Source organism: Tachypleus tridentatus, chromosome 4 (assembly GCF_004210375.1).
Source record: "Tachypleus tridentatus isolate NWPU-2018 chromosome 4, ASM421037v1, whole genome shotgun sequence".
NCBI classification, from domain to species: domain Eukaryota; kingdom Metazoa; phylum Arthropoda; class Merostomata; order Xiphosura; family Limulidae; genus Tachypleus; species Tachypleus tridentatus.
In genome coordinates this window covers 110,043,178-110,058,913 of record NC_134828.1, presented here as the reverse complement: position 1 = coordinate 110,058,913, position 15,736 = coordinate 110,043,178, and the positions used below count along the sequence as shown (strand labels likewise).

The following is a 15,736-nucleotide window of genomic DNA, read 5'->3' as shown; positions in this document are numbered from 1 at the left end:
CGCAGTTTAAATATTATCTGTGTGCTTCATGTATCTGATAAAATGTGTATAATTTAATTGATTTTCAGTGTATTAGATTCTATGCGATATATACATCAATTGTGTTTGAACTTGTCATTATAAATAGTATAATTCTATCTGATCGCATAACGTAGACATGTTACCACCAATGTACAAAATGTGTATAGCTATGTTTTTATTAAGCACTCAGTATAATTAAGTGTATACAATGTATATAATTTAAATGTCAGGTTTTGAATATGTGGGCTGGAATTCGTTACAGCAGGTGTCTGTGGATTGTTGGCGATAAATTCAAACAATAAGTTGATAACACACAATCCACTTGTTTTAAAACAATATATATTCAAAACAAGTCAAACGTTTTTGCAGAAAAAATTCTTTACACATTAAAACAATACTGTTGTACCTAAAATTCTAAATGATATTATTTTCTTTTCAAAAGCCCTCGCAGGCTCATTCAATTATTGTAGAACTTATCTGACAATACGATTTTTTTACTCTGTTTTTCACTGTACGACCTACGATAGAATGATTTGCGTTACACTTACCACATTTAAAAACAAAACTTTAAATAACTCTCTCCTATCGGTCAAAGATCACACAGACGTGTTTAATCACTTTAGAACAGTCTTTTACAAGACAAATTACTCTCCTTATGTCAAACTGTGAAACTCACTTTAAAATATTGTCTGTCATGATTAAACTGACAATTATAGAGTCTAACTTCACTTTCATTAACTTAACGTTTTGTGACATAATTTCACTTCTTTGTTTGGTTGCCACAGCTGCATCCAGAACGTTAAATAATTGTCTTTTTTTTTTTTTTTCGTAAAAGAAAAGTCCACAAAGACTGGTTCAGTTACTGCTGACAATATAAATTATTTTTTCCAATTTTTGTTGTTACAATACAGCTGTAAGCTCAACATAGAAGTCGCCCGTTAAGACCAACCACTCACACTCTGGCTAACTTCATGGTTTCTTTCACAAACTAGCTTCTTTTCTATCTGGACTTAACATGCGCTAACTTGGTCGCCTATGTGTGTGTGTGGATATATATATATATATATATATATACACAAACTGCCAAATGAGGCCTAGAACGTTCTTCAAACTAAGACTCTATGATGTAATAATAACTACTCAAGAAAATTAGAAAAGTACAGAATATTCGAGCAAGGTGACTACACTTTACAGCAATTAAAACTCTTACCGAGTTACGTTACATTTCTCATAACTATTGCCGTTAACGTTTTACACTTTTGTCATAAAAACTAAATAATCATTAAATATTAACTCTTATATATGCAAAAACGGCTCGTTTGGGTTGAGAAAATATTTTACATAGAAGAGCGAACAACGTTTCGACCTTCTTCGGTCATCGTCAGGTTCACAAAGAAAGAGGTAACTGACCGGAAGCTGACCACATGATTGAAAGGGGTTGTGTAACTGAGTGTCGGAATGTAGAGGGCGGTGTTAGATGTTTGAATATAATTTTATTTAATGTAGGTATAAAGGTGTTCCTTTATATTGGTTTATTTTGGGTTTAAGTTGTTGTATAAGTAAGGCTTCTTTAATTTTGCGTTTGTTTATGTTTGTTTCTTTATTTAGTATTTGAGTTCACTCCTTTACATAAAATATTTTCTCAACCCAAACGAGCCGTTTTTGCATATATATTTCTCTACAAGTGGGTTTTCTCGACATCACTAAATATTAACTCTGTAAATAAACCAAATAATAACTCTGACATCAAAATGTAAATCCAGTAATAACAACATGTGAATGCTTAAATGAAGTTATTTCAGCTATTTGTTTATTCATCAATTATACTTTAACAGTGACTGCACGAGCAGCTTGACTGTTTACTGAGTCAGTTTGTTTCTTTTTTTCAACCCTTTATATCTCGTTAGGTATAACTACTATGTAAATATGCGGTTCACCAAACCTTACAAAGCTTGTGGGGTTTAAAATGCAGGAATTTGTATCTCAGAGCAGCTAGTAGGGTAATAAAACTTATTACTGATAAACAGAGAACAACGTTTTGACCTTTCTAGGTCATCTTCAGGTTAAAGACGTTAACAGTTTATGGTTGACCTGAAGATGACCTAGATAGGTCGAAACGTTGTTCTCTGCTCATTAACAAATAGTGTTAATACCCATACTAACCGCTCTGAGATACATATCTCTTTCAAGCGGATTTCTCGTCACCAAGAATGTATGAATTCGTTGCACGCCTGAGGATCAGGAATGACACGTGACACCTTCTGAAATATGACGTAAAACTGAAGCTAAGTTATACGCATTGCCCACAGAAGATATTTCTTTTATTATTCTCATTGAAATTTAATACAGTTAAAGGTTGTTTCTATCTGTATTGGAAGCAGCAGTACACTGTAATGAAAGAGTCATACCCAGTTTTACTTTAAAGAAAGCAAAAGATATATGTATCGAAAGCGTTCAGGTTTTTGTTTTATTTTCTCCTGAATATGATATTTTATACCACGTAATACCATAGACTTGTTCTTGGTACATGAATATATACCACGTAATACTATAGACTTGTTCTTGGTACATGAATATATACCACGTAATACTATAGACTTGTTCTTGGTACATGAATATATACCACGTAATACCATAGACTTGTTCTTGGTACATGAATATAATATATACTTGTTCTTGGTACGAATATATACGTAATACCATAGACTTGTTCTTGGTACATGAATATATACCACATAATACAATAGGCTTGCTCATGGTACATGAATATATACCACGTAATACAATAGACTTGTTCTTGGTACATGAATATATACCACGTAATACTATAGACTTGTTCTTGGTACATGAATATATACCACGTAATACCATAGACTTGTTCTTGGTACATGAATATATACCACGTAATACCATAGACTTGTTCTTGGTACATGAATATATACCACGTAATACAATAGGCTTGCTCATGGTACATGAATATATACCACGTAATACAATAGGCTTGCTCTTGGTACATGAATATATACCACGTAATACTATAGACTTGCTCATGGTACATGAATATATACCACGTAATACCATAGACTTGTTCTTGGTACATGAATATATACCACGTAATACAATAGACTTGTTCTTGGTACATGAATATACACCACGTAATACAATAGACTTGTTTTTGGTACATGAATATATATCACGTAATACTATAAACTTGTTCTTGGTACATGAATATATACCACGTAATACTATAGACTTGTTCTTGGTACATGAATATATACCACGTAATACCATAGACTTGTTCTTGGTACATGAATATATACCACGTAATACCATAGACTTGTTCTTGGTACATGAATATATACCACGTAATACAATAGACTTGTTCTTGGTACATGAATATATACCACGTAATACAATAGACTTGTTTTTGGTACATGAATATATAATATTTAACTTTCTCTTCTTTTCTATTAACGTAAACAGAATTCAACTCTACCTGTATATAAATACGCTACTTTCATCATGTAACCGAAACACGTAGGTTCAAGAAGTCTTCAGGGTAATGAAATAAAACACTGTAATACATTTCTACTGCTTTTAACTGTTTCAGTATACATACGTACAATCAATTTCTTGTGTTTAACTGTTTCAGTATACACGTATACAATTAATTTCTTGTGTTTAAATGTTTCAGTATACACGTGTACAATTAATTTCTTGTGTTTATATGTTTCAGTAAACACGTGTACAATTAATTTCTTGTGTTTATATGTTTCAGTATACACGTGTACAATTAATTTCTTGTGTTTATGTGTTTCAGTATACACGTGTACAATTAATTTCTTGTGTTTATATGTTTCAGTATACACGTGTACAATTAAATTCTTGTGTTTATATATTTCAGTATACACGTGTACAATTAATTTCTTGTGTTTATATGTTTCAGTATACACGTGTACAATTAATTTCTTGTGTTTATATGTTTCAGTATACACGTGCACAATTAATTTCTTGTGTTTATATGTTTCAGTATACACGTGTACAATTAATTTCTTGTGTTTATATATTTCAGTATACACGTGTACAATTAATTTCTTGTGTTTATATATTTCAGTATACACGTGTACAATTAATTTCTTGTGTTTATATGTTTCAGTATACACGTGTACAATTAATTTCTTGTGTTTATATATTTCAGTAAACACGTGTACAATTAATTTCTTGTGTTTATATGTTTCAGTATACACGTGCACAATTAATTTCTTGTGTTTATATGTTTCAGTATACACGTGCACAATTAATTTCTTGTGTTTATATGTTTCAGTATACACGTGTACAATTAATTTCTTGTGTTTATATGTTTCAGTATACACGTGTACAATTAATTTCTTGTGTTTATATATTTCAGTACACATGTAAAGTGTATAAAAACGCAGAGCTTAATTTTTTGAAAAGTCATATTTATATTTTTGCGCCAATTTTTCGCTTCCATTTCTAGAACAACACATGCTTGTTAAGATGTTAGAGATAGCCCTAATCTAAGTTTGCCAACTTATACCAATTCTCGCAATCGTTGAAGAAAAGCTAAGTTAATCTAAGAAACGGGCGAAAAGAAACTGTTTTCGCTGGCATTATAGGTTATGTGCCAACGTGGGGATCAAGGCTAAGTGATTGATTGTTTTCTAAATGAGGTATGATGGTCAGAGTTTGTGAATAGTTATCTTGAATTCCCTCCGACACTCCAAACTTCTCGCACTGGTAATTGAACTCTATTACAGTTATGGAGACAGGCTATAAAGATAAATGTTTGATAAAACGTCAGATTGTGTTTGTTTGGAAAACCTTCCACGAACAGTTCAAAGAAGTAAGTTTCTAAAAACCTGTTCCCACACAAGAAGATTTAATATAGGCGAATGAAAAATAAAAGAAACTTAGATCAAGCAAACAATAGTACGACAATATATATATATATATATGTATATATGTGTAGGGTTAGCTCTTACAAATCTCTGTAATACAGAAATTGAAGGTGGGTGAAATGAAACACAATAAAGACAGTAGCGGTAGATGTAATATCCGACCAAATGGAAAGTTTGTATGTAATGTAAATAAGGATTTCGAAAACAAAACAGAATACTGTAAAGTCAGGTATTCTTTAATAATAAGTTTACATACCCTTCTCACGAATATTTAGAAATCCCAATGTGAAAACACCCGCCTGTTAACGTTTCTAAGCTTTAAAAACAGAAAATATACGTTACGCATTTGTTATTGGTTTGGTTTGTTTTGAATTTCGCACAAAGCTACACGAGGTCTATCTGCGCCAGCCGTTCCTAATTTAGCAGTGTAAAACTAGAGGGAAGGCAGCTAGTCATCACCACCCACCGCCAACTCTTGGGCTACTCTTTTACCAACGAATAGTGAGATTGACCGTCACTTATAACGCCCCCACGGCAGAAAGGACGAGCATGTTTGGTGCAAATGGGATTCTAACCCGCGACCCTCAGATTACGAGTCCAACGCCTTAACCCCCCTGGTCATGCCGGGCCTTGGGGTATGGGAAACATATTTTGATATAATTTATTTCCAACATTCTTAAATTTCAGACTGTTAACCATTATAAATAGTAATTTTACCAACATAAATGAACAAAAATTAAAAATAAATCATACGTTTAAAACCATTAAGGCAAAGACTTAAACAATAACTTATATGTTATATTTTTATTGTAACAAGCAAAAAAAAACCTGAATAGACATCATAATCATCTATTACCAATATTGATAGACATGGAGATGTAATTGTTTCTAGTAAGGATGGTACGACACTAACATAGATGTCAAAATATTTTCAGTAAAAAAAATACGTGAATATAGTTGTAAAAACAACAACAACAAATTGTTATGTCAGATAGCAATACTGTGTTTTGATCACAGCTGTAAAAGTAACCTCTCAACAACTAACAATACTGAGATATTAAAATATATACTTTCGTGAACAATACCATGCTTTGATCATAGATGTAAAAGTAACCTCTCAACAACTAACAATACTGAGATTTTAAAATATATACTTTCGTGAACAATACCATGCTTTGATCATAGATGTAAAAGTAACCTCTCAACAACTAACAATACTGAGATTTTAAAATATATACTTTCGTCAACAATACCATGCTTTGATCATAGATGTAAAAGTAACCTCTCAACAACTAACAATGCTGAGATATGAAAATATATACTTTCGTGAACAATACCATGCTTTGATCATAGATGTAAAAGTAACCTCTCAACAAATAACAATGCTGAGATATGAAAATATATACTTTCGTGAACAATACCATGCTTTGATCATAGATGTAAAAGTAACCTCTCAACAACTAACAATACTAAGATATTAAAATATATACTTTCGTGAACAATACCATGCTTTGATCATAGATGTAAAAGTAACCTATCAACAACTAACAATACTGAGATATTAAAATATATACTTTCGTGAACAATACCATGCTTTGATCATAGATGTAAAAGTAACCTCTCAACAACTAACAATACTGAGATATTAAAATATATATACTTTCATCAACAATACCATGACATCATCGTAAATACGAGGCGTCACCATTTCCCTCAAATCGGGACGTAAAGACGGTACCGCTTTGAGAGTGCATTCCAAATATCAACCAGTCTCTTCTATTGAATTACATTTTATATTCCAGCTTTTACACTTGATGTGATAGGACCCCACTAAGGATTAGTTGCGTTAAAATGCATGTCACGTGAGCTCCAGACGTCTGTCTTATTTTTTATTACCATTAATACATTCAATGCTCTTCACTTACAATGACGTTTTTTTTCAAATATAAATTAAAATATCAAAAAGAAACTAGTTATCTGATATAAATAACATTGTAAAAAATACAAAATATTGAACATGATGCAAAGGATGTGTTCTCTTTCTTTGCCTGGAGGTTGTTTGACAAAATATAACAAGGCACGTTTTTATAAGTTCTTGTCGGTGTTTCGCCGCTTTCTGTTTTCTCCTGTTTCATAGGGGTTGTATTAAAACGTCATCGGATACGAGAAAAATCAATATGAGAGATCCGAATATCTAAGTCTGGCTCAAGGCTCTCTCTTCTTGTTCACTGTAATGCACAATTCATGTCGTTTTTGACGTCGACTAGCTTTCTAGTAATTAATTATTGAATAGTTATTACGTATAAATTCTCCATTTTTACGCTAATAATATCTTAGGATTAGAAGCTGTTTCACTGGAGCGAGCGCGGATTAATGTTTAGATAATTCTGTCACTTGAAATTACTATTCTATGAGAACAACAACAAATATGATCATAATTCGAGTGTAAGTGTAATTTTCAACTCGCTTGATTTAAAAAAAATATATATAAATACATCTTTTATTGGTGAAATAATATTACGTAAATTGTTATTTCTTACTAATAATTAATTAACATGAATATATTAAAACTCTTTCAGATTGTTTCTTTTGAATTTCGTGCAAAGTTACTAAAGGGCTATCTGAGTCGGAATCTCCAAATTTACAAGTGATAAACAAGATAAAAGGTAACTCATTGGTCGGCACTATCTACTGCCAACTCTTTTACGAAAGAATAGTTAGATTGAACGTAAAATTATAGAACATTTACGGTTGAAGGGGCGATCATGTTCGGTGAGAGGATTCGAACCCGCGACCCGTAGGTTGCGAATCGTCGAGCCTCCTAAACACCAGGTCAATTGTTTAAGAAAATAAGTTTTTTTTTCTGAAATATTTGAAACATTTTCTGTATCGACATATATTTCACCTTACCTGTTTTGGATTCCTCCGGGTCGGTATGAAGGGAACCTGACATATCACTTGAACCTTGGCCTTCTTTCCCACCTAGCAGGAGGGTTAATGGTCACTTTAACACATAACATTTCGGATGAAAGAAGACATGGTTAATAAAATACACGATATTTTTGTAGTATTTTAATATTCAACACCTTTTGTGGCGTAAAATCGTTATTCGTGTATATATATACAAACGTGTGTGTGTGTGCGTGACTGTGTGTTACACTGCTGGTCAAAATCTGAAGGCCAATGAACACAAAGAAAAAATATGCATTTTGCGTTATTAGACTCAACCACTCATGTGAGTAGAGCTTCGAAAGATTAAAATAAGAAAAGGAAAAATAAAAATAAAATACTTTTTTAGCATTTAATAGGAAAACCAGCTTTATAGCACCTCATTCCGGTAGCATTTACTAACGAAACCAGCCTTATTATAGCACCTCATTCTGGCCGTTTTTTACAGTGAACATAGCTTAATGAGATATGAATATCGTTGCATAATTGATGTTGTGATACAAAAGATAGCAAAATTACAGAATGTTTTATAAGCTCTTTAATATATCGAAGCTTTCATTGAACAACAATCTATGAATGTTTCTGGTCCATTTATAACTGGTGAATCGCTGAACAGATTCTCACCAAATCTGGCTGTTTAGATCTTCACTTCTATATACCCCCCCACCCCCACCCAGCCAGGAGAATCGTGTTTCCTCTGGTTTAAAAAGCTAGATTTTAAAATTATAAAAGTCTAAAATCTTTTTAATTATGTGTCCTTATAACAACTTATGTTTAAACGAACATTTAGGGCTGTATATTTTGAGAACAAAGATGTTCAGATTTTCGTTTCTTTTCTTATAACTCAGGAACATATTAAAGATGCCCATGCATATATCCTTGTAAAAATCAACATGTTACAGTTTCGTTTGCTAAATTTCGCGCAAAGCTACACGAGGGTTATCTGCGCTAGCCGTCCCTAATTCAGCACTGTAAGACTAGATGAAAGGGAGCTAGTGATCACCACCCACCGCCAACTCTTGGGTTACTCTTTTACCAATAAATAGTGGAATTGACAGTCACATATAACGCCACCACGACTGAAAATGAGAACATGTGTGTGAGACTGGGATTCGAACCCGTTACCCTCAGATTACGAGTCGAGTGCCTTAACTACGTGGCTATGCCGGGCCACGTGTCACAGCTGTCTATATATTTCTATGAGACTCTTTAATTCGAAAGTGTGTAGTTAAGATTTTATTTTGAATAATTAACTCAAATGATTGTGTGTGATGTTTAATCGCTTTGATGAGGATACTTAATAAACACAGGTTTTGTTGTCATGGTTAGGAGCCTAAATGATTATCTAAGTCTAATTATTAATATATGTATATATATATAATTATTCCTTCGCTATAATTATTCAGACTCATTTGCCATGTTGTTTAGCTATCAAAGTTCTCTGCATGTATATTAATCTGATTCATAACATTCTCTCGAGTCCTCCGATGGGACAGCGGCAAGTCCTTGAAATTACAATACTGAAGTTCGATTCCTATCGCTAGACACAGCAGATAGCCCCATATGTCTTTCCTATCAGAAAAACATCCACGTTTTGTCGTTTGAGGTGTGTCTGTGTAACATAGCAGTCGTGTTCCCTGTTTTAATATTGTTTGTAATACTGGAACAACTGTCGTATAATCGACCTTGCATTCAATGGCATAACTTACATGTAATTAGTATGTATGAGTCTCTGGTTGCAAGCTGACAATACTTCTGGAGTGCACATCTGCCTGCCACCATAAACATGATTTTTCCTAGGAAGGTCCAGTTATCCTGAGTCACATTATGAATCAAGGTAAGAAGACAAGTATCTTCGAAGTTCTATGATAGTAGAAAATTGTACATAATTTTGCCTCAGAATTGAGGTGTGGTAAACAAACGTTACGTCATAATGATGTTGATGACGTGAATCAGTTATTCATTCCACTTCATGCAGAAGCATACATATTTCAGTGCATCGAGGAATTTCTCATGTCTTCTGTTCACAAACTGAACTTAGAAGGCTAACAATTGGACGTTGAAATAGACAACGACAGAACACGCTTATTTCAAAAGTTAGTTTTACATACTACAGTGCAGATGGTATTTTCTAAGTACAATACCTTGTATTCCCCGCTGGTACAGCGATAAACTTACAACACTAAAATTCGGGGTTCGATTCCCCTCTGTGGACTCAGCAGATAGCTCACTGTAATTTTGCTATAAGAAAAAACACATATACACAATACCTTCTATAGTTTCACTACAATAGGATTAATAGACATTTCTGTGATAACCCTTGGCTAGCGTCTGCGCATGCTTAAAAAATTAAAAAAAATTTAAGGTTTTCAATTTACGTCGCACTATTAAATTTTCCCACGCTAAGCGTAGTAAATGTATGTGTGATTATAAGTTAAATTTAATAAGACGCAATTTTTTAAAATATTGGCTTGTTTGTTTGTTTTATAAGTTTCGCACAAAGCTCGAGGGCTATCTGCGCTAGCCGTTTCTAACTTTGCAGTGTAAAACTAGAGGGAAGTTAGCTAGTCATCACCACCCACCGCCAACTCTTGAGCTATTCTTTTATCAACGAATAGTGGGATTGCCCCTCATTTTATAACGCCCCCACGGCTGAAAGAACGAGCATTTTAGGTGCGACGGGAATTTGAACCCACGACCATCAGAATACGAGTCGAGTGCTTTAAAACACCTGGCCATGTCGCGCCTCGTTAAATGTAAGTCCCACTCTAATAGCAACACAATAGCAACAGATCAAAACCAAAGTTAGCGAAAACATTTGAAGTAATCCAATTATTCTTGGCTAAATTCGGTCTAAAATTGAAGGTTTTCGGTCATTTTGAACTTCGCCCAATGTTAGCTGTTCCCAGCATATTTCTGACAGCGGACTCATCTCAAATAAAAATTATTTTTTAGAGTACAACCATTTGAAACCAACAGCAACTATAGTTAGGGTTCTCGACCATGTAGTGTTACTGAGTGTGTTGCTGTGGTATTTTCAGGTAAAACTGATTCCACTCAGAGCGATAAGACACGTCAGTTTATTAGTGGTAAATTGGAAAGCCTGTTACTGTGGGATAATTCACCACTATACGACTACTGAAGTCGCGATAAATAAAGACTAAGCGTACAATCACAATACAAGAAAGATATTTAAAACAAGCATAATAAACATTTGTATACTTCGCTGGTCAAAACTATCATTCGATTTTACTGGAGAGTTAGTCCTATTTCAGTGATCTCAATTTCCAGACTGTATCTCTGAAGATCTTGTGGCAGGTTAATTCTTCCAGATTGAATAATTATCACGTGATCTATATCATTTTTTTTTAATCCCAGACTTATACAGGGAAAACAGCGCTACACACGTGGCTATTCATTTCACAATGAACTAGAAGAAACGTGGTTACCTCCAGTAATCACTTTACCAGTTATGGTAAAAATATGAAACTAACATCATGTATCGTGAGTGAAAAGAAAATGAGGTGTTATTCTAGGTGAGTGACGTCGTACAATGGGCAGATTAAGTGAAAGGAAGTTTGGATTTTATTATCCACGTGTTAAGAACAGCTAGAAATAATAAATTTAAATATTCTTATATAAATATCAAGAGAGATAGAAAATACATAGTATGTTTGTATATAGCATTATTACTCAGGTGGATGTAGAGGGCTTCTATTATTTTAATTTTTAGTTCATATCCTGCAATATGCCCATGGGTGGCTAATAAGTCAGTGTGCTTACAACGCCAAAATCCTAGCTACTCCTCTTCAAAACTTTAACATTGTTAACACTTTCAAGTTCTAACGACTAGATAATGTAAGACCTTTCTATTAACAAGATGTATGACTGAATTCTGGTAATTAGAACACTGGATTCTTAGGTTTCTCTGAAGAGAAGAGTTTTTGTTTGTTTTTGAATATCGCGCAAATTTACTCGATTGTTATATGCGCTAGCCGTCCCTAATTTAGTAGTGTAAGACTAGAGACAAGGCAGCAAATCAACATCATCCATCGCCAAATCTTGGGCTACTATTTTACCAACGAATAGTGGGATTGACCGTCACATAATAACGCTACCACAGATGTAAGAGCGAGTATGTTTGGTGAAATGGAAATTCGAACCCGTGATCCTCAGATTACGAGTCGAGCACCCTAACCACCTGGCCGTGTCAGGCCTTGAAGGGAACAGTAGATTAGCAAAGGAAAAGTAGAATAATTAGTAAGTAATTAATAATTAAACTTAAGTGATTTTAATGGCCACTAACCATGAAAACTACTAATATTACATTGCCAAAACTTGCCATATTTTAAATATAATTGTCTAGGTAAATCTCAGGGAAAACAGTACAAGAAACAAAAGTAAATTCGTCGGACCTTGATGGCTCAAAAAGCAGTATTGTTTGGTCTGAGAAAATACTTATATGAAAATACCATTATTTCCTATTAAAGAATTTTCAGCATATCCGTTCCTCAGTTTTTCAGATTTGGCGGAATATTCTGCTCGTGAATTACCGTTCGTAAATGGTCCAAGGCCGGGAATTTCTGTAAAACAACACCATAAAAAATGATGCGTAATTAATTCCAGTTTACAAGGTTTGTGTCCTTAAACTGTATATAATGTTTTTATACTAGTCCTACTCGAAATCATTACTAGTTTAGAAAATAATTACATGATAATAATATTGTTTCACATTACTACACACGGATATATAAATACATATTTCATATCACAGCAAACATTTCTATGCAAAATATCATTACCGAGTATTAAAATACTTGATGAATTTTGTTCGTGTATTAAATGCACATGATGTACACGGTTCAATAATTGTGTTTTAAGACGATATCACCGAAGAAGTAAAAGCAATGAGTCTTTGGGCCTGGAATTTGAGTCGAAGAGAAAACCGGTATTACTTAAAGAAAAAAGGTAAATCCCACTGATGTTAAAAACTAAATAACAAGAATGATTTTAGAAGACAAGTGTGTCCAATATAGAGTATTTACATGATTTTAAGAACACGTGTGTATGTGGACTTTCACTGTAACTTACAACGAAATGTAACGCAATTTGATTTTACAAATTGGAAACCAATCTACGTTCTATTTATGTCTGTAATGGATACATATTCGTGTTAAATTTATGTCTGTATATAAACATGGTCTATGTTTTCGTTAAAACTAAATGAGAAGCGAAACTATGCGACAGTACGGTTATAAGGGATTCGAATTTGTTTCACAATCACGTCTGCAAAGAAAAGAAAATATATTTCTATAGTTTGCCTTGGAGCCGTAATTTTAAAACACCTGTATCTCATCTTAATAAGAGACCTAAGCCTTTGCTACAGTTTTACCTGTGTATAAATGTCATAACGCAAAAACAAATACAATACATAAATATCAGTCTTATTTAAATTGTAGTTTCTGTAGTTTCTGAGAAGAACACAGTAGCTCAAATGTGGAGAGAGTGTGAAACAATAACCTGAAGTACAACATTATTTTTCTAACTAATGTCCGATTACTACACCACAGTTTATTTAAATTCAATACACTGTCTTGCATTAATGACAAAGATGGCATCTTATTTATCTGAACCTTAAAGTCTATTTTTGAAACTCAACTGTATGTGGTTTCAAATACACATGAGTATACTAACTCATCATTTTGAATGCCTTGGAAATAATTTTCTCTTAAATGCTAAAGCAACATTCTTATTGGCTAAAATACCTCTATTAAATACAGTCTTATTGGCTAAAACACCTCTATTAAATAAAAGCAGGAGGGGCAAAATGAATGTTTACCAACCATATAAACGAATAGTTCCTTCAGTTTCACCAAGAGAGTTTTTGGCAACACAAGTGTAGGAGCCATAGTCTTGAGGCTCGAGGTCCCGGATGGTTAGGTGCAGCTGTCCTTTGTAGTTTTCTTCAGAGATGTCTACTGTCTCGTACTTCCTATTTGATATAATAATCACTCCGCCTTCTTTCATCCAATAGGTAACGGCAATAGGATGAGCCTCTAGGTTACAGTCCAAAACGACGTCAGTACCAAGAGGTGCTCCGATAAGCTGGTTAGGTATCCAAATCATAGGAGAGACTGTTGTATTATACACAATTAAGGACGTTAGTATATGGACTATAGAGGAAACTGGTGCGTCACACACAGGTTTAAAGGTGAACATAGGTAGGAATGATACTTATTACATATTTCATAAGATAACACTTATTTATTATTTATATATTTTTGAATTTCGCACAAAGCTATTCGAGGGCTATCTGTGCTAGCCGTCCCTAATTTAGCAGTGTAAGACTAGAGGGAAGGCAGCTAGTCATCACCACCCACCGTCAACTCTTGGGCTACTCTTTTACCAACGAATAGTGGGATTGACCGTCACATTATAACGCTCCCACGGCTGGGAGGGCGAGCATGTTTGGCGCGACGGGGATGCGAACCGCGACCCTCAGATTACGAGTCGCACGCCTTAACACGCTTGGCCGTGCCGGGCCTAAGATAACACAAAATAACAGAAGCGACTCTTGTGTTAAGTATGTAGATTTAATGAAATACTATTGTATGTACAGGACATTATGGGATTATTATTTATATTATACAAGTAATTTATCCGTAGATAAGTAGGAACACTAGTTTACTGACAGTGCAGAGAGTGAAAGCCTTGGGGGTTTGTGTGTTTTTCTTATAGCAAAGCCACATCGGGCTATTTGTTAAGCCCATCAAAGGGAATCAAACCCCTGATTTTAGCGTTGTAAATCTGTAGATTTAACGCTGTACTAGTGGGGGGGGCTGTAGCAAAGCCACATTGGGCTATCTGTCGAGCCCACTGAGAGGAATCGCACCCTTGATTTTAACGTTGTAAATCCATAGACTTACCTCTAAAAGCCTTGGGAGTTACTACGTTAATGCATTTGTTTTCTATCTCAACGAATGTATAGAAATCTGAGTATTATAAATATTTTACGCTATGAAAATTAGTTGTCGTTCAGTTGTTTATAAATATAGTTCGTGTAAGTTTGGACGAATATATCTTTATTCATGTAGAGAGAATATCTCTATTCATGTGGAGAGAGACGTGTACGTTTGGACAGATATATCTCTATTCATGTAGAGAGAAAAAAGCATTGGCCTAATTTCCTTTTCTCAGCAAGTATAACAACAAATTCATATTTTAAAAATTTGATTTGATTTCCAATGTAAAAACACTTGTAAATATAAAAAACTTGTAAATATAAAAACACTTGTAAATACAAAAACACCTGTAAATGTAAAAACACTTGTAAATGAGCCAAAGTTAGGAATTCTTTGGGCAATTCTTTCCTCACATAGAAGCTATTTCCAATAAACATTAAAGATAATTCAATGCCACTATAGACTAGTACTAATTCAACTTTGAAGTAGAAAGTTAAATAGTGATAAATAATTAAGGGTTAACAACTTAAAGAGTTAAATGTTTAGCAAATAGATAAAGGATAAGTGTAGTAAATAGAAGATATAATAATCAGTGACAGTGGAAGTCAGATGAGTAAGTGGAAAAGAATAGTTAGGCACATAGTGGATAAGAATAGTTAGGCACATAGTGGATAAGAATAGTTAGGCAGATAGTGGATAAAAATAGTTAGGCACATAGTGGATTAGAATAGTTAGGCACATAGTGGATAAGAATAGTTAGGCACATATTGGTTTAGAATAATTAGGCACATAGTGGATAAGAATAGTTTGGCACATATTGGATTAGAATAGTTAGGCACATATTGGATTAGAATAGTTAGGCACATATTGGATAAGAATAGTTAG

At 33.8% G+C, this 15,736-nt stretch overlaps 1 protein-coding gene across 4 annotated transcripts in view; it reads right to left on the bottom strand.

The window, feature by feature from the left end:
• LOC143249875 (neurotrimin-like) overlaps positions 1-15,736 on the bottom strand; it is a 202,779-nt gene that overhangs the window by 7,068 nt on the left and 179,975 nt on the right. For 2 of the 4 annotated variants that reach the window (XM_076500460.1, XM_076500461.1), the window contains 3 exons: positions 13,733-14,023; positions 12,362-12,472; positions 7,851-7,922 (listed from right to left, as the gene is read on the bottom strand). In XM_076500460.1, the coding sequence (XP_076356575.1) occupies positions 7,851-7,922; positions 12,362-12,472; positions 13,733-14,023 (474 nt within the window). Of the gene's footprint in view, positions 1-6,926; positions 7,169-7,850; positions 7,923-12,361; positions 12,473-13,732; positions 14,024-15,736 lie in introns of those variants that run through there. The other 2 variants (XM_076500463.1, XM_076500462.1) reach the window with 2 other exon arrangements.